Below are 20,144 nucleotides of genomic sequence, written 5' to 3'. Positions count from 1 at the left end.
TTTAGAATAAACTTCATCTGCAATAGTAAATCATATGCCTAATCATTATGGGTTTTTTGGGGGGGTTTTTTTTAACTTTATTTAACAAACAATGAGTATACAACATACGAACAGATGAAGTATACAAAACAACAGAACATGAACACAAAAAGCCAGGGGTAAAAGAAAAAAATAACAATTATAAGAATACACACCAAAATTCACATATTGTTTTGAGAGCCTTTTTGTTGGTGGAGTCTGATATTGATTGTATGTACATTTCCACATCCTTACAAAATGACAGAAATATGGTGTTTTGTTAGTAAACTCACATTTATGGATAAAAAATTTAGCTAAAAGTATTAACAAATTTATCATAAAAAAACATTTATCATACTTCTTGGGGAACTTAAAGAAACAGAATAAAACATTTTCCCATCGTAAAGAAAACTCCCTTAAAATATGGACAATAACAAACCTGCTAAATTCCTTCCAGAATCTCTGTGTAAAAGAACAGTACCAAAAAAGATGTGTCACAGTTTCTGGATGATCCCCACAGAAAGTACAATTAGTATTTATGTCCCTTTTAAATTTTACCATGTAGTGACTGGCTGGATAACATTTATGTAGAATTTTAAATGAGACTTCTTTTACCTTATTTACAATCAAATATTTATGGGGGATCATCCAGACTGTCTTCCTGCCTAATCATTATGTGCCACTGATCCACAAGGGACACAGCCTTTGAATTGGGATGGCCTTCGTCGCGTAGCTGTGACGTAATCAGCCTTAAAATGCAGCCTTTAAAGCTGCAGACCCTGAATTGGGACACAGCCATCGAGGCTTTGAGCCACAGTCCTGCCTGTTCACATTTTATTCTGTAAAAACTAAATTTCCACTGCTTTTATAACCTTTAGTGGGGAGAACATAGCTAGGATTTAATGATTTAACAAATCTTTTGAATCCTTTGTCCTCCACAATGCTAAATGGCTGGGTGTCCTCAATCACCATGCTAACCAGGTCTTCATCTATTTGAGATTGTTCTCCTGAGGAAAGACAACAAAAACAAAGCACAAATATAAATATCACACACGTAGCGTATTACAGTTGTATAATATTGTTATATCATTTAGTAACATTACTGCATGCTATATTATCATTGCATTTGATGGCTCACCTGGTCTTGATCCACAATCGGTGTTCCCCTTATTCTCATGCAAAGCTCTGTAGTGCCTAAGCATGGATGAGGTGTTGTTGTTATATCCCAGCTCCCTGGCACATAGCAAACACTTCACCTTGTACAAAAGTAAAGCCGCTTAACATAAATTGTATTGCACCATCAGTATTATGAAAATACATCTTCTGTAGAAATTTACATACCTTGTTGGGAGGAATAAGATCAAAATGTTCCCACACAGGGGAGGACATCCTCCTCTTCTTAGCTGGCTCCATTCTCTCCTGACTTTCTCTCCTCACTCTCATAAACCTCCAAACTGTCTCCAAACTCTCACTAACCGCAACTCTCCATCAAACACCCACATTTTGAATGAAGTCTGAGGGGTTTATATCGCTGTCATAGCTCGCGGCAAAGTCCGAACCACTTCCTGAACCAGTCACGTGGTACAGCCGGGCAGCGGGGCTTCGGACGTCATCATTTTCAGCTCCTCCCATAAATGAAGCAAGCCTCAATACACGCATCGCGGAAACGCCCCCTCAATTTCTCGACACAAGCTTTGACGCCTCGATACAGAACGTCACATCACTACTGTTGGCCACATGTCGACAAAGTTATGTGACATTAGCGATGTTTGTACTTTCAGCGTTTACTTTGTTTTAAAGCCTTTAAAATATAATAATCAGTGTTGGGTAAGTTACTTTAAAATAGTAACTTAGTTACATTACTAGTTACTTCTCTCAAAAGTAACTCCGTTACTTCAAGTTACTCGTTACTTTCAAAGTAACTAGTTACTAGGGAAAGTAACTTTGGTTTTACTCAGAATTCTCTTGTTAATGTGTTGCTTCCATAACTTTGCCAGTCTTCTAGCTTGCTTACTTGCCACAAGTGCACTGTGCCACCTACCAATAGAAAGGAAAAGATAATGTGCACATTTCCACGAGAGAAATCCCACGCCTGGACCGTCATTGACTGCTGCCATGATTCTAGCCTACGTCACAGCGTCATGTGCGCCTTTTACATCCAACACAAAAACTGCAGTCGTGGTGCTTTCGATTGTACTCAGAACTCGGAAATTCTGCCTTCTGAATAGGAAGATGTAGGCAACACTAGACTGCAGATGAGCTGCATACAGAGCTGGACTGGGACAGAAAATTGGCCCGGGCATTTTGACTAGAGACTGGCCCACCATTATAGGAAAAATCATAAAGCCTTTGAATGAAAATAAACACTGTTGTGACAGTGATGTACACTGTTTTGATGGTATATATGCATCAATCTATCAATCGTTTGTTGTAAGATTCAGATAATTATTTTTTAAAAGCTAGACATTTTAAATGAGAATAAGAAAGAAAAGTATTTCTTTGTGCCCCCCTTTCCCTGTTAATGACATACATGCCCCCCTGGCAACACTTTCCTAGACCCGCCCCTGCACAGTTACCAGCTGTCAGCTACCTAAAAAAGGATCCTGGTGTTATTTGTCTCTCAGAAACAGTTCATAACTTCCCTTCAACTCATTCATGTCACCTAAAAGGTAAACCTGTTTCTCCATCACCTGTTCAGCTCTGATGATTCAGTAAGGACATCTCCTGGTTTCATCTTCATGCTTCCCTCTCACCAGATAACCAAACTGATATCATGACCAGCAGCTTTTTTGCAGCTGTGGCTCCAGCAAACATCAGCTGATACTAGAAATTAATATTAAATAAATTCTAACAATAGCTGATCATGCTTAAACGTGCTGCTGTTGTTTAGCGCGACATCCGCTGGTTTCCTCTTTAGGCGCAAAGTGGGCGATAAATAAACAAGAGAGCCGATCAGCTGATCATTGATCAGTTTTCATGACTGAAGTAGAAACGGGAGAGGGAGGGGGGAGAATGAGAGGAGAAGAGGCAGCTGTGCAGCGTAAAGACACAGAATAACTCCAGCTTTGTGTCTTTTTCACTGTAGCTGAATTACGGGACAAACTGTTCCTTTTCACCTCAATAAGAAACGCGCAATATTTTCTCTGAATACCAGGCGGGACGGTTGGCAACTCTAATAACTTATGAACAAAATAAAGTTCAACATCAGTAACATAGCACCACCCAGCTGTATAGAAACTCCGTCATGCTAGCTAGCACGCAGTACGAAAAAGTCAGAATAACGAAAATAAACTCCACCTAAACTTGGTTCATATCTGACCCAGAGAGACTGCAGGTCATAACTTCTTACCTGAAGTTCAGTTCACACTTGGACCGGCGGCCGCCTCGGGTCTCTTTTCCTTCTGCGCCCCTTTTCCTTCATCCACCTGCTGGCCTCCACCACTTGCTAATGTTACTGAATCTGTGGAAGCTCCGCAATAGCCACCACACGAAGTAACAAGTAACGACCCTATCTAAATCCCAGTAACGAGTAACGCGTTCCTGATTTTGGCATAATAACTAGTTACCGTGCTCATTACCACAATAATAACGTAGTTACTGTAACACGTTACTTAATAACGCGTTAGTCCCAACACTGATAATAATACAATAGTCGACCTTAATCTTACAGATAATGTGATGATTTTGTGGATAATTAAAGTCAGTCATATATCCACAAACACAACAAGCTGAAAGTCAGTGATGCTGCTTGGTTTGCAGTCCTGAATATCACGGCACAAGCAGTATTCACTGCACTGTTAATGTTAGCTGTGTTATATTGCTGCCTGTTCGGTGGCGTCGAGCCAAACGGACTTTAACGTGTGTTTGAACGAGCTGACGGTTCACTCGTTAATGCTGGGTTTACACTGTGCGATTTTTGGCCCATTTTGAGACGATTTTTGAGTCGTGCGACCGTTTTGGCGATCGGCCCGAGTTTGGCCTTCATCGTGCATCGTTTAGTATACGTGGGGTAACGAGAAGCGATTAACACCTCACGACCAGCTCCCGATCATCAATCACTATCTCCCTGACAACAGGGAGATAGTGGCTGGAGTGAGGAAGTGGGGGTCCTAGGAAACTGGGTCACGGGTGAATGAGAAGATTCTGCCACAGACGAAGACAGAATTAACATCTAGGTAAGGAGCTGGTGACTGAGAAACGTTTGCTGGTGAGTTATTTTCCTTACTTGCAGGTCCGGGTTTGAAAGCTCTGAGGAGGGAAGTAAGAGTTAACAGAGAGTCTGGGCGTAGGGCAGACTGGAAGGCAGGCAGGCGAGCAGGCTGGCAAGCAAGCATATGAAGAAGTGCAGCAGGAGCCCAGGTGAGACCTAAAAATAAATGTTTGTTTCAGTTCTATGAAGCTGAGTATTTTGGATTAGTAGCACTGCTGTGTTTGTTGCATCATATTGCTGTAATTGTTTATATGCTTTATATATTCTGAGGTAAGTTGATCTATAGTGTTACATCATATTCTATAAGGCTGTTATGTGTTTGTATACTTTCTGCCCAGTTTGACCCATTTAGCAGGACCAGTATAATATTGGCCATATTATACTTACATTACCAAAGTGAGATGGTTTTAGTCTCATGACCAACATTAGCTAATTGTTATTTACTAGCTAATCTTAAATGACTGTTCAGCACAGAAATGAAGCCCAACAATCATGTTTTACAGTCCTGTGGTCTCAGCCTCAGATACTTATCAAATCACACAAAGCTCTTGTAGAAACAAATGAGCAAAATATGTTCTCCTTCATTTCTGTCAAACAAAGCTGTATATATTTCCAGCTGTTAGTATCATGGTTGCTAGGCAACCTGGGCAGCGCGACGGAGGCTAGACCGTCCCATTTTACAGTCTCACAAGCCTCTCAATTCCGGCCTTAGCGGTCTTTGAGTACACGTCCCTTGAGGACCGTTAAGGCTGCAGAACCTGAATTGGGATACAGCCAAAGTCTGACAGCAGTTTGAAGAGGAAATGGATTCTGTTCTGTTCTTCACTCATCACCTACCTGACAGCTGACACCTCACACCTGTTTCTCACCTGCAGGTCAGACAGGAGGACACACAGAGGATGGAGGGAAGGAGGCTGGATCTGTTGGACTGAAAGTTGCTCTGCCTGTCTCTGCTGTGCTTCTTGTTGCTGCTGTTGTTGGGTTTTGGATCTACCAAAAACATAAACAACGGCAGAGTCAGGACTCATTCCAGCCTGCTGTTGAACTTCAGCCTGTTTGAAATGTCTCAGAGTTTTTCTCCTGCTGCTGTTCAGACTCTCAGTGTTGTCAGTGAACATTCAGGTACAGACAGATGATCTGATCATCCAGGGGCCTGTTCTTTGTACCTCGCTAAGTAAGGTAGCTGGATTTGATTGTTGACGATCTCGCGTGATCTTGGATCGTTCGGTTCTCCGAAACTCATCCGGGACTTGCTGTCATAGCAACAGATCCGTAAGCGTAAACCTGCTCGGGAGCAGGCTTACTTTATGTAAACAGGATTAGATCGCGGCGTATATTGCGGGACAGACAGGATCCTTTAGCTCAGCGCGACAGTGTGCGCATAGAGAGATATCGATATTCCCGTGAGGGTATTATTTACTTAACCAACTTGTTGACGAGGGGGTGCAAGACCACCACCTGTCTTTTTTTGCTCTGCCCTTTTCTTGGTTGCTGTTATAAACAAACAAACAGATTATTTCAGGGTCTCTTTCCAAGAGACGAAAAGCAATATAAGTGATAAATATTACCATTCTGTAGAATATTCTTATATTTCACTTTTACTTGTTCCCATGTTCTAGTGGGTCCTGTTGTGGCTCTAATGTGAAAGGGGATATAATATAACATAATTTAATATAATATTGGATAATATAGTGTGATATAATAAATGTACCCTACCGCCTACTGGTGTTGGCCAGGGGGGGCGATGGCGCAATATGGCAGCCTGGCTTCTGTCAGTCTGCCCCAGGGCAGCTGTGGCTACAACCGTAGCTGCTTCCACCAGTGTGTGAATGTGAGAATGACTGAATAGTGGCATTGTCATGCGCTTTGGGTGCCTTGAAAAGCGCTATATAAATCCACTCCATTATTATTGTTATTATTACATTACTTACGAGTTTAATTTGTCAGCAACTTTCTGCCAGCCCTCTCTCCTTGCTTTCGCAGCCTTTGCAGTGTTCCCTTGCGTTCTGATTAAACTCTGAATCTCCTGAAATCCCTCAATCAAGAGTTCTTGCTCTGCTGCCGAAAAATACCGAGCGCGCTCCTTCGACATTTTCGCCGACCAATCAGAGGGTTGCCGATCAATGTTTCTACTCTCGATGCGTAGCCCCTGTTACGACACCCAGTGATCTCACATTACTTCATCCAGCTGTACTAATCGTCAACAGCAGGTGTGTTCGGAGAACCGGATTAGCGAGCTCACGGTTAGCGCGATGATTTGGTCTTGGATGTGTCATTTTATCTTGGATGTAGTAAGCGACGTACGAAGAACGGACCCCTGAGGTGCAGGAAAATCTAAACACCTGTGCCACCATAACAAATAAACAAAACATAAACGTTCACTTTGGCTCTTACCCACAGTCTGCACTTTCATTCATGACTTCAACATGTTGAAATGAGCTTTGAAGAAACATCAGTTTAGTGCTGAAATATTCAAATGCTGCCGGAAGAAGAACAACAAAGTGATAACACATGTTTATTTCAAACAGGAAAACCAGCAGAAATAAATCAAGACCCACCAGAGGGAGTTTCCGAGGTTTGCTGGAACGCAGCACACAGTGTTTGGATGCTCCCGAGTGTCCTCAAACGCCGCATTAGGTGTTTACTTCCTGCTCAAAGTTTACTTTCACTTTGCTGAACTTCGTTGAGTTGAGCTTGCTGTTGGTGTGTGTGAAAAAAAACTGTAAGTTCACTTTGTTTCCTCCTTTAACAGTTTGTCTTTAGGAACTTTACTGTTTGTTCAGCTTTTTGTTTGTTCTGTTTTTATTTCCAGTCTCTCCACTTAAGTCAGTGTGTAATGTTTTCCGACGAGCCCAAGTGTGTCCACCATTTTCTCTCTGTGCGTCTGATCAGAGTTCGGGAATCAGACTAAACACACTGAATGTGTCCTGAGCTTGAACCTCTGCGTTCCCGGTGTTTATATTACAGGGACAGCAGCGGGATTTGTAAATGAATATTTTCTGTAGATGTGTGTTAGATATAGATTCAATATGTCAGTCTTTAAAATACTGCGTCACAAACTGTTGGCTCCACTCCAACAGGAAGAAGTGTTACAAAACACACAAAAGTTATTGTGAAATGTCCTGTTAGTGTTCAGTTTTGTTATAAAATGGGCATTAATCTAAATCAGTCTAGCCTCTGACATACACCATAAATACAATAATGAATAAAACATGAAATATAAACTGAAACAAGCAAATTAACTGAAACTAAACTTTTTTACCATTTAAAAACACAAAGTGAAAAAGAAATACAAGTAAAAGCTAATTAGACATTAAAAAAAAAAACTATAACTCTGCTGGCTGTGGATATGTTTCAGGTGGGGGTTTCAGCCACCACAGATGTCTTCCTTGTTTTGTCTGTTAGTGACTGAGATCATTTAAATATGCGTATGTACCTGCCACAGTGTTAATTTAAAGTTCTCACCCTCGAGGTCTTTCTATTGTACTCACTTTTGTTTCTAGCGGTCTAGGCAATAATGGCTGTGTTATACAAGCTGTACACGGAGTACTTTACATCGTATAAAGTGTCATATCTTCAATGTTGTCCCATGAAATGATATAATAAAATATTTACAAACATGTGAGGTGTGTACTCACTTTGGTGACATACTGTACATGAGGGAAAAGTTGTTAGTGGAATTTTTCATTCATGAGATTTCAGGATTTAGTAAATGTGACACGTGTCAGCTCCATGGCTGTAAACTGATTTGATCTGTTCATCAGTTGAATCCAGAGTGATTTTCCTGTCTCCATTAGTCTGTGGAGTAGGTGGAAAGGAGCTGCTGCACCACAGTAACTGCTGTCAGACTGACACATCTGTTTGACCATAGCCAGTTATAGTGTCAGCAGCTGTTGGAGGTTTAGGATCTTTATAATTACAGTGCAGGTGGGTATAGACATTAACTATAGAACTGAACAAATATTGCATCTGTTTCAAGAGGAAGTAGTTATGACAGCAACACAAAGGTTGCTGGATTTGATATTCAGACTGACTTAATTAGACAAAACAAAATTATTATATTAAATTACTGAAAACATGTTTGAAATAAATAACATGGATGTAGTATTTTTAAATATGTTTTAGTAAGGTTTAATATTAAAAATTAGAATCTTATTTTATGTAATAATACCAAATAAGAGTTATTGATTTCTGTTTACACAGACATGATTTAAGCCAAAGCCCAGACAACAGTCTCACTGTCTGTCCTAAGTGTTTGACCTCAGCTGTTTGTCTGATATACTCATTTCTAATTCTGTCAGTCACTCCCAATGAAAATCTTAGTCTTTAACTCTGCCACCTCCAGCTTCTGTGGAGAAGGGAGGCAGTACTGGAGAAAGACCTGTAACCCCTAAACTTAACCTCATCTTTAAATAAAAGCTACACAGTCAACGGAAAATGAAAACAAACTGCTGTTATTGTTAAAATCTGCCTCCCCCTCCTTCCTTTTCTTTGCTATCCTCAATTATCCTGAAATTACAGAATTAAATCAGAATCAGAATCAGAAAGGGTTTTATTGCCAAATGTTGAGCAGGTTTACAACATTAGGAAATTGCTGCGGTGCTTCAGTGCAAACATACTGTCATAAACGCTTAAATAGACATGAAAATACAAATAAGAATAAGAATTAAAAGTGCTAAGTAGAAGGATATATACATGAGTGCAGGTGGTGATCAGTGCCAAACATGGAATGATGCAGTGAACACAGCGTAGGGTCATGTGTTAGTGGTGGGAACAATCATACGGTTATTGTTCATGTGTCCAACAGCAGAGGGGAAGAAACTGTTCTCGTGGCGAGAGGTTCTGGTGCGAATGGACCGGAGCCTCCTGCCTGAGGGGAGCAGGGTCCAGGGTGAGAAGGGGCAGCTGAGATCCGAGCTGCACGCCCCAGTGTCCTGGAGGTGCACAGGTCCTGCAGAGATGGGAGTCTGCAGCCAATCACCTTCTCAGCAGAGCGCACAACACGCTGCAGTCTCTGTGACTTCTTATTTTTCTTATTGTCAGTGAATGCGTCGTGTGTGCTTCATGGCTCCATCTAGTGGACTGATAGTAGAAGTAGAGCAGCTGATGGCAGCTTCCTCTGCCTCACACTGCTGTCTGACTGCATCCAGCTGACACTGAGATGAAGCAGAAAAGAAGCAGCTGATATTTGGACACCACAAATAATGGGAAGGAGGATTTCAGTTGATGTGTACATGAATGATTTGTTTCCTCTGCAGGTGAAAGTAGAAAGTGTGTGTGAGCTGATGTGGGTGTGAATTCAGCAGCATGGATCAGTGTGAGGACAGAGAGGAGGGAGTCCCTCCCTCTAAAACCACTCTGTGTGGGGAACATGAGAGCCAAACCAAAGCTCAGAGGTGAGATGACCATCTCTAACTGTCCATGACTCTTCTCCATGTCACAGCGCAGCACTCACATCACTGCTCCATCATGATTCACAGGAACCAACCTGGACCTCCACCCAGCCGTGTGTCCTTACAGAGTGACCAGTCAAAGCATGATCATATTGACTTCAAATCAGTGTGTCCTCCCCCAGAGAGGTAATTTGTGTCTAAATGTTTTTGTGACTCAGTGTTTGTGAATAAATCCTCCATCATGTTTAATGTCAGCTCAGCTCTTTTTGTGTGTGTTGGACTGTTTCCACAAACACAGCAGTCAGAGTGTAAAGAATGGATGTTGTAGGAGGTGTTTCTGTAGTGAAGTAGCTGAGTGTCTGTAGGACTCCAGCTGCTCCAGCAGGTGTCTCCTTTGTGCTTTGCTTCAAAAGGTGTAGGGAGGAACTTTCCACACTGCTGTAGAGTGAACCTCTCAGCTCCAGCCTGTCTGTGTAAGCCCTCAGTGGATTTCAAGTTACCTGATATACATTTACAGTTGTTGGGACTGAAGAAGTATAGTTGGATGACAACAAAGTGAGGGAAGGTAGTCAGAATTGAAGAGATCGAACTACTGGAAGGTAACATTGTAGAGCTTGAAGACAGCTACAAGTACCTGGGGATCCCCCAGACAAATGGGAACCATGAAGAGGCCACCAGGACAGCTGCAACCACCAAGTACCTGCAAAGGGTCAGGCAAGTCCTGAGGAGTCAACTGAGTGATATGAACAAGATACGGATTATAAACACCTATGCCCTGCTTGTGACCAGGTACCCTGCTGATGTCTGTGTGCAGAAATGCAAAAAAATAATGAAAAAGCAGCCAGCTCTGTTTAAGAAGTGGTTTGCCGTAACATTCCAGACATACAAAAAACACTGAAATCAGTGGTGCTGCTCTTGCTGTCTTTGACAAGTTCTCCAACACATTCTCACTCCCAACGCATAACATACTACGCTATTTGACAAATCGTCGGTATGTTATGCTTTTGGCCACCCAACATGTTTCTATGTTACGTGTTTGGAAAAATGAGGAAACATGAGAACTATTTGGACTGAATCTGCACATTTATTTTACTTTCTCATCATGAATCACTTTGGAAAACACTATCTAACATGATTAAGGTTAAGGTTAGAGATAAGGTTATGGTTCGGTTACGGTTAGAGCCAGAATACACGGCTGATGTGTGTTACTACCAGGAGTGTCATTCTATTGGATTCCATCCACAACCCAGCGCCTATCATAGGAACGCAGAAGGTTACCTTTTGCGTTGCCATGGGACGCCTCGGCATGTGACAAATCGTCGGTATGTTATGCTTCGGTAGTGAGAACGGTCTGAGATTTCATAGTTTTATGGCAAATTCTTTGAAAATATTGAATGCTTTTCATATTTTTTAATAGCCATTTTTTTTGTTAACAGTATTTTTACAAAACCGAAAATCACTGTTCATCTTTTATTATCAGAGTTTGGATTCATACAGTGACTGGAGTTGCATGTTGCTAGGGTGTTAACCCATTGTCAGATATCAAGAGAATATTACAATAACAAGAGAATGTTAAGATAAGAGAAATGACATGATGGCTTTCTGTCAGATAGGATATCATCAGAGTGCCAGGCATTACCAAATTGGAATTAGAGCAGGGCGATATGACCAAAAATATTTATCACGATATACATTTGAAAATTTGCGATACCGATATAACTGACGATATAATTGACACAAGACAAAATACTTTACAACTCCACAACTTTATTAGTGCAAAAAAAGCCAATTTATTTTCACTTAAACGAGCAGCTGTTTTTTTATGTGCATTAAAGTTATATAAAAATTAACAGTACAAATGCAAATTCCTTGCTGACAGTTTAACCAAAAGGCATTTCCAGTGGAAATTGGCCGACATGTCCTCAGCATAACCATGTATAATATCCACAAAACTTACAAAGAGGTTATACACACACAATACGGTAATATTATGTTGAAGCACAGTACGTATCACTCCGCGAGGCTCCTGCTTACGATAGCCGAAATGCTTCGACAATCCATTAAGCGGTGCAGGTTTGTAGCTTAGCAAAGTAGTACTAAAACATTTGACAGATTTTCAAGCGCCGTGTACGACATAAAATCGTTTTGAGGTCAGTAAACACAACCAGAATTCATACATAAGGCACACGAGATTATAAGGGGTACTGTCGATTTTAAGAAAAATCAAAGGATTGATTTTAAGTGTGCCGTATTTTCCAAAAAACACGGTCATAATGACGGCCCGCTAGCATGCTCTACCAAAAATTGTGCTTTGTTGTGTATCTGACGGACGAACGCTAAACCAGTTCCACACCACTGAAGCTGCAGCATTTTTAGAAACCAATTCTGATTCATCCATTTCATTCAACGATCTACTTTCACCCTTCTCATTCTCTGTTGCCACCATGCTTTTTCCGCCATGTGCGTATGAAAAAAAAAAGGCACTGCGCATGCGCGTTTTGCCCATATTCTATCGCGATATTTCATTTTCTTATCGTTGCCCAACATTATACTGGTATTACCGTGAACGGTATGATTTGGCCCAGCCCTAATTGGAATGTTTTTTCTTTATGTTTTTTTTAATGTATTTTATTTTTTTAGTTCACAGGACCAGCAGGTTGCATTTTAATTTATAATGTCATGTTATTATTCTGACTCTTTATGATATCTCCACAGAGTGGACCAGCAGAGCTCAAAGGTTCCCAGTGGTCAGTCTACCCAGCAGCATCAAACAGACCTGGACTCTATATTTATGGTCTGTACTTGTACAACAACTATTTTTACATCTATTCTGTTCACAGTCATCTCCATGCTGGGTTCTGGCTCAGAAGGTAGAGCGAGCTTTCCTTTGAAGAGAATGTTGTGGTCAGATTTCTGCCTCCACTAAACTGCAAATACATCGGCAAATATCAAGTATGTCTCAGTATTTTAGAAAAAAAAAAAAAAAGCCTACACTTTTGGAGCTCAGCAGGCCAAAATTAATGAATGCAATAAAATAAAATTTTATTTAAAAGCGCCTTTCAATCAATCGAGTAAGCCTTACAAGCAATTAAATAAACCAATCACAGTATCGCTAATAACACTTGAAAGAGAACATACTACATAACATTAAATAATAAATCAATCAGAAAAGAATCAGAATCAGAAAAGGCAAGTTTAAAAAGACGTGTTTTAAGGCAACTTCAGTGCGAAAACTAATGTTGTGAATGTGGTGTGGGAGTAAGTTCCAGTGGACACTCAGCCGAAAGCACTTAAGGGTAATATGAGCAGATGGAAAAAATAACAGTAACCAAAGAGGATGATCTTTGAGAACGGGAAGGAGTGGTGATATGAGGAAGATCAGATATGGAGGTGTGACTTTATGGAGAGACTTTGAAGTAAGAAGCTGAATCTAAAATCAGTGTGATTTTTCACAGGAAGCCAGTGAAGTGGTTGAAGGACAGCACTAATGGGTTCTATTAATGACAGAAGCAGCTGTATTTTGCACCAGCTGAAGTCTATCAAACAAATGTCTCTATAATCTAGAAAGGATAAACTATAATAATCCATTGGGAATACAACCAGAGCTAGTATAAGAACAGTAGTATTGTCGACTGCGGGGAATGATAAATAATATTTTGTATGTGGAAATATGATGATGAAGTAATAATATTAATATTTAGTATTTCAAAGTTAAGGGTGCATTGGGAACATCTAGGCTCCTCAGGTCTGAATAACAATTTAATGTCATGCAGTGTACTCTATGGATTACGTAGAGCCAGCTGCTGAGGGATCATAAAAATTATAGTTTGACTATAGCAGTGGTTTCCAAACTGTTTTTGCTAGGACCCCCCCTCCCCCACCCCCACAAACACCTCCTTCAATCACACACACACACATTTTGTTTTCAAACTCCATTGCAGTTTATTCCACACTTCAAACCTTTTGTAAACTGTTAGGTCTGCACTTTGCAGGCCCCGCTGGTTTAGAGACTTATTCCCGTGAACAAAGCAAGACAGAGCTCAATCCATTTTAACTTGCAGAGGGAGCTGATAGGACCAGGGTCTTGGAGCTGCAAGCTCCTCACCTAATCCCAGACAACTCCAAAGAGCCAGCCTCCCCTGCAGCCTTTTATTAACTCAGTGGTCACACAAACATCTCATTAATCATGCAACAGATAAAACACTCACATGTGAACATGTGTCATGTGTGTCTGTAATAGGGATGGGTACCGGTGTCGTTCTGACATAAACGGTAGTAACCAGACCGAAAAGCAGCGCACATTTCGGTGCTTTATTTCGGTGCTTTTTTTTCCTGAGCTGTGATACACTTCTAGCCAATAATTTTACGTTTCCGAGGATAGTAGGCGGGGCCAGGTACGTGCGTTCTTTTAGAGCAGAGCTACAGATTAAAAATGTCCAAGGTGAAGCGGTCAAAAGTCTGGCTGTACTTCACAGCAAAATATGCAAACTCAGCAGTCTGCAACAAGTGCTTTAAGCTGCTACTGTGATACTGTCAAAGGAGGTAACACCTCAAATCCGATGAAACACCTGGCGACGCGTAGCGTTTTTTTTTAAAGCCCAGAAATGCGCTGTATTTGATAGCTTGCTGCGAGACCTCACACCGAGCACATCTACTGCGGGTGTGGTGCCTGTTATCGGACCGGAGTTAGCAATATCCCCCAAAAACACGAAGAGGAGAGTCCTGGCCCCTAGCCCTGTCAGTGTAGCAGAAATGATGAGGATGATGACGGCAGCAGCAGCCGTTCTTCTCTGCGTGAGTAGCTTAATGTTGTTCGCGTGTAATTTACGTTGAGTAGGCTAACCACGTTATTACATTAATGCATGTAAGGTGAACTAGCAAACATCATCATAGCTACATGCGGCTGTCTTCTTGTTTGATGACAGATACTCCCTTCACCCTGGCCAAAAAGGCTAAAATGACCAAAGCAAAAGTGGAAAACAGTTACACATGAGAGGTTTTGGACAAAGTTTGTGTTTTTTTCCCATTGATTAAGCACTGCTTCCAGCCAAGAGTGATACCATATATGCCCCATAGCTGCAGAAAAGGCTAACATTGTTATCTTTTTACAAAAAACCAGCTGAACATGAGAGGTTTTTGGACCAATTTTGTGTTCTCCAGTCTTTAAGCACCGGTTTGAGCACCGTTTGAGCACCGGCACCGTTTCAAAAGTACCGATTTGGCACCGGTATCGGATAAAACCTAAACGATACCCATCCCTAGTCTGTAACAGAGAAAATCTGATGTGTGTGTGTCTATGAGGATGTGATGTGATCAGTGATATGTGTATGTGTGTCTGTGTAGACTGCTATCAATACATTTTTCAAATAATGTCGCCAATTACACGCGGAAGTAGTGACGTTTTAGTTTTGTGAAAAAGTGAAAAACGAGTGTCATTACATAACCATTCATTTTGAGGGTTGCAACAGAAATTTATATATTTATTGTTCTCACGTGGTATCGGACTGTATTATTTTAACAAACAAAGGACATTTTGCCTGATAATTATTTTTATCCTCCAAAAACTTTACTGTAAAGAGCTAAAACCTCCAAAGTTTCAGGGGAAGTTAGTCGTTATAAAAAGCGGTTGTGAACTAAAAATCAAGCATGTGGGATACTGTTTGTCTGTGATTTGGACAGCCCAGCGTGTGCTCCCGACACAGGGGAAACAAATTCTTTCGGGGATACCTAGCTTGGCACGGCAGCTACTGTTCTAGTCTTTGGTTTGGAAGAATATTTGATGCTGCTTCAACCTCTGCTTTGCATTTGTGTGGAAGCCCCATCAAAAAAAAAAGCTGTCCATTATGGTACCAGTATCCAAGCATTCTTTTTATTTTTTATTTGTCATACCGCGCCCACCCTGCAATGTCTCTGCACCCCCCCCCCCCCCCCCCCCCCCCCTCAAGGGGGCATGCCCCCACTTTGGGAACAGAATAGTCTGTTCCTATGAACAACATGAGTAATAACCTTTAGTGACAACATTTAGATTTTAAGAGTAATAGAAAGAGATAGATATGTGGAAAATATTCTGAAAAAATGTGGATTTTATTTTTCCCCCTTCTTTTAGAGAGCCAAGGTTTGAATTTCACTGAGGGATAGTGTATTTAAACTGATTCCCAGAAAAATACCTCATTGTATATTCTTCTTTTCTCTCCTGTGTAAGAAAAGTGTTTGGGTCATTCATAAAATATTCTGTTCCAGATACTGGAGGACAAAATCATCACTTTTGTGAAGAACGAGCTGAAGAAGATCCAGACAGACTTGAGTCCAGATGACCTACAATGTTTTAAGAGTCAATGTGATTATGAGGATGTATTACAGAGTGTGGATGAAGAACAGAGGAAGAGCAGCAGAGAAGCATTTGTCACCATTACAGTGGACTTCCTGAAGAGAATGAAGCAGAATACGGTTGCTGAGCGTTTGCTGAGAAGTGAGAATTACTCTCTAAATATTTACGTTGCTAAAAAGTTCAACAATGTCTGAAGAAATAGACAAAAATAGATTTTAAATATGCGCACTTCATAACTCCTTCATTGTGTGTGTGTGTGTGTGTGTGTGTGTGTGTGTGTGTGTGTGTGTGTACTGGGTCACTCAGGAACCTTCACTAGGAACTTACGGTGGCAACAGCATGAATTTAAATCTGCACTGAAGAAGAAGTTCCAGTGTGTGTTTGAGGGGATCGCTAAAGCAGGAAACCCAACCCTCCTGAATCAGATCTACACAGAGCTCTACATCACAGAGGGAGGGACAGCAAAGGTCAATGATGAACATGAGGTCAGACAGATTGAAACAGCATCCATTAAAACAGACAGTCTAGAAGCAATAATCACACAAGAAGACATCTTTAAAGCCTCACCTGGAAGAGATGAACCAGTCAGAACAGTGGTGACAAAGGGAATGGCTGGCATTGGGAAAACAGTCTTAACACGGAAATACACCCTCGACTGGGCTGAAGACAAAGCCAACCAGGACATCCAGTTCATATTTCCATTCACTTTCAGAGAGCTGAATGTGGTGAAAGAGGTAAAGTTCAGCTTGGTGGAACTTGTTCATCATTTCTTTACTGAAACCAAAGAAGCAGGAATCTGCAGCTTTGAAGACTTCCAGGTTCTGTTCATCTTTGATGGTCTGGATGAGTGCCGACTTCCTCTTGACTTCCACAAAACTACAATCCTAACTGACCCTAGAAAGTCCAGCTCAGTGGATGTGCTGCTGATAAACCTCATCAGGGGGAACCTGCTTCCCTCTGCTCGTCTTTGGATAACCACACGACCTGCAGCAGCCAATCAGATTCCTATTGACTGTGTCAGCATGGTGACAGAAGTCAGAGGGTTCACTGACCCACAGAAGGAGGAGTACTTCAGGAAGAGATTTAGAGATAAGAAGCAGATCAGCACCATCATCTCCCACATCAAGACATCACGAAGCCTCCACATCATGTGCCACATCCCAGTCTTCTGCTGGATCACTGCTACAGTTCTGGAGGATGTGCTGAAAACCAGAGAGGAAGGACAGCTGCCCAAGACCCTGACTGAGATGTACATCCACTTCTTGGTGGTTCAGGCCAAAGTGAAGAAGGTCAAGTATGATGGAGGAGCTGAGACAGATCCACACTGGAGTCCAGAGAGCAGGAAGATGATTGAGTCCTTGGGAAAACTGGCTTTTGATCATCTGCAGAAAGGAAACCTGATCTTCTATGAATCAGACCTGACAGAGTATGGCATCGATATCAGAGCAGCCTCAGTGTACTCAGGAGTGTTCACACAGATCTTTAAAGAGGAGAGAGTACTGTACCAAGACAAGGTGTACTGCTTCATCCATCTGAGTGTTCAGGAGTTTCTGGCTTCTCTTCATGTCCATCTGACCTTCATCAACTCTGGACTCAATCTGCTGGAAGAAGAACAAACAACATCCCAGAAGTCTGAAATAAGAGAATCTGCAGGGAAACACTTCTACCAGAGTGCTGTGAACAAGGCCTTACAGAGTCCAAATGGACACCTGGACTTGTTCCTCCGCTTCCTCCTGGGTCTTTCACTGCAGACCAATCAGATTCTCCTACAAGGCCTGCTGACCCAGACAGGAAGTAGCTCCCAGGCCAATCAGGAAACAGTCCAGTACATCAAGGAGAAGCTCAGTGAGAATCTGTCTGCAGAGAAAAGCATCAATCTGTTCCACTGTCTGAATGAACTGAATGATTGTTCTCTAGTGGAGGAGATCCAACAGTCCCTGAGTTCAGGAAGTCTCTCCACAGATAAACTGTCTCCTGCTCAGTGGTCAGCTCTGGTCTTCATCTTACTGTCATCACAAAAAGATCTGGATGTGTTTGACCTGAAGAAATACTCCGCTTCAGAGAAGGCTCTTTTGAGGCTGCTGCCAGTGGTCAAAGCCTCCAACAAAGCTCTGTAAGTAAACATCTATGCACATTTTTGTTGATGAAATATTTCTGCAATATACAGTTTATAGCAGCAGGAAGTCTTAGCATCTCTAAAAAGTTTGTGGATGTAACCATTATCAAAGTCGACACAGAGCTTTTCTTTTACTCTCCAAAAACTAATATAAATATAAAGACAATAATAAAAATTCTTGGAAGAAGCTAAAGCAGTTTGTTTCCAACAAAGGATGAATGCATCAGGGTACAATATGCGAGAATTAATTGTGATAATGAATTACAAGTTGTATGCTTATTTATGAAGTGGACATGGAATTGTTTGTTTTTTGTTTGTGGTAAGTTGAAAATAAGTCATTTAATTTGATCACAAATATTACTGATTTTCAGACTGTCTAGTTGTAACCTCTCAGAGAGAAGCTGTGAAGCTCTGTGCTCAGTTCTCAGCTGCCAGTCTTCGAGTCTCAGCGAACTGGACCTGAGTAACAATGACCTGAAAGACTCGGGAATAAAGCTGTTGTCTGATGGATTGAAGAGTCCAAACTGTACCCTGGAAACTATCAGGTGAGGTTTATTTTTTTGTTATTCATTTATGAATGTATTATCTATGACACGTATAGCTTAGTAGTTTGAGTGGCCGCCCCATGATTAGAAGGTGGGGGGTTCAAATCCACCAAACAGCTACCCTGAGGTACCCTCGAGCAAGGTACCGTGTCTACACACTGCTCCCCAGGTGCTGGATTAGTAGCTGCCCATTGCATCAATGAGTGAATGGGTTAAATGCAGAGGACAAAATATCTAATACGTGGGAATATAAGGGGGTTGGTAATAAAATATTTATAATCTGGATTATACTATTGCTGAAAGAAAATATTGTTTAATTCTAGATTGACATTTTATTCATATTCAGGTGTATTAGTCTCTGAATTATTTTTTGTATTTGTTCATTTTCATATCATTGTTAAAATAATAATTGAGCATTAACCTGTGTGTATAACATGCTTTTTAAGCAATGGTCTTTTGAGACATTTCAGGTATTTTGGATTCATAACATATCAGTTTCTTTTCATTGGTAAAAAGTGTTTCATACAGAATTACAGTGAATGTACTTAAAACCTTTTATTTACAGCAGCATGGGCACAGTGGTTAGCGGGTCCTGAGATCAATTCCACCACCTCACCGGGTCCTTTCTGTGTGGAGTTTGAATGTTCTGCCTGTGCTTCCATTGTTCTTTCCGGGTACTACGGGCTTCATCCCACAGTCCAAAGACATGCAGTTAGTGGGGTTAATTGGTCATTCTAAATGGGCCACAGGTGTGAATTTTGAGTGCAAATGGTTGTTTGTCTCTATGTGTAAGCCCTGAGATAGACCTGTCAAGGGTGTACCCTGCCCTATGGCAGTGACCCTGAAAAGGATAAGCGGAAGCAAATGGACCTTTTATTTAACGGGAAGTCCAAGTCTAAAAGTTAAACATGGGACATCACCAGTGACTCAAAAGTCATGCAATAAACCTAGAAAAATGAAAGGAAGGTACACTATGACATTACAGCAAAGGCTAAAAGGAAGTCCCTAGCATAGTTTCCCCAAATTATACTTTTATCTTCTCCAATATTTCAAAACTATTTAATTCCATCAACAAAACTTTCCAGTTTGGTTCATTTTCTGTATTCTGTAGCTATTTACAGAATATGTATATATATATTGGAGTTTGATTTATTCATGTTAACCCTTATTCCCTGATGAAATTGTTTGTTTTAGGCAGAATACATGATGAGAATTTTAAACATTTCCGCATCCATCCTTTTTGACTTTCTTAAATTAAAATAAATAAATAAATAAATAATACAAAAAATAACTTTGGAAAACTAAACAAACAAAATAAATTAATAAATAGAATGGAATAGAATGGGTTTACTGTCACTATACAGTTGTACAATGAGATACGGAGCATCTATGTAAAATGCCAATTGTGTGAACTGCAAACTTTCTCGCTCTCAGTTTAGCTTCTATACCTCCTTTCAGCAGATACTTCTTCAGCTGTTTTTGGAAGACGATTTCCACTACACAGCATTCACACTGTATTTTTGCAGGAAATGTA

The 20,144-nt window shown here is 41.0% G+C and overlaps 1 protein-coding gene across 3 annotated transcripts in view; it reads left to right on the top strand.

Moving 5' to 3' along the window:
* The window catches only part of LOC309693376 (protein NLRC3-like), a 183,038-nt gene that overhangs the window by 146,930 nt on the left and 15,964 nt on the right, over window positions 1–20,144 (top strand). The window contains exons 1-7 of one of the 3 annotated variants that reach the window (XM_082512502.1): window positions 6,862–6,950; window positions 9,487–9,624; window positions 9,709–9,807; window positions 12,337–12,415; window positions 15,862–16,090; window positions 16,256–18,062; window positions 18,437–18,610. In XM_082512502.1, coding sequence (XP_082368628.1) covers window positions 9,536–9,624; window positions 9,709–9,807; window positions 12,337–12,415; window positions 15,862–16,090; window positions 16,256–18,062; window positions 18,437–18,610 — 2,477 coding nt within the window. In that variant the 5' untranslated portion in view covers window positions 6,862–6,950; window positions 9,487–9,535. Of the gene's footprint in view, window positions 1–6,861; window positions 6,951–9,486; window positions 9,625–9,708; window positions 9,808–12,336; window positions 12,416–14,211; window positions 14,416–15,861; window positions 16,091–16,255; window positions 18,063–18,436; window positions 18,611–20,144 lie in introns of those variants that run through there. The other 2 variants (XM_082512503.1, XM_082512504.1) reach the window with 2 other exon arrangements.

Source organism: Aulonocara stuartgranti, assembly GCF_965226115.1.
Source record: "Aulonocara stuartgranti genome assembly, chromosome: 3".
In the NCBI taxonomy this organism is placed as follows: domain Eukaryota; kingdom Metazoa; phylum Chordata; class Actinopteri; order Cichliformes; family Cichlidae; genus Aulonocara; species Aulonocara stuartgranti.
This window is presented reverse-complemented; position numbering and strand designations above follow the sequence as displayed.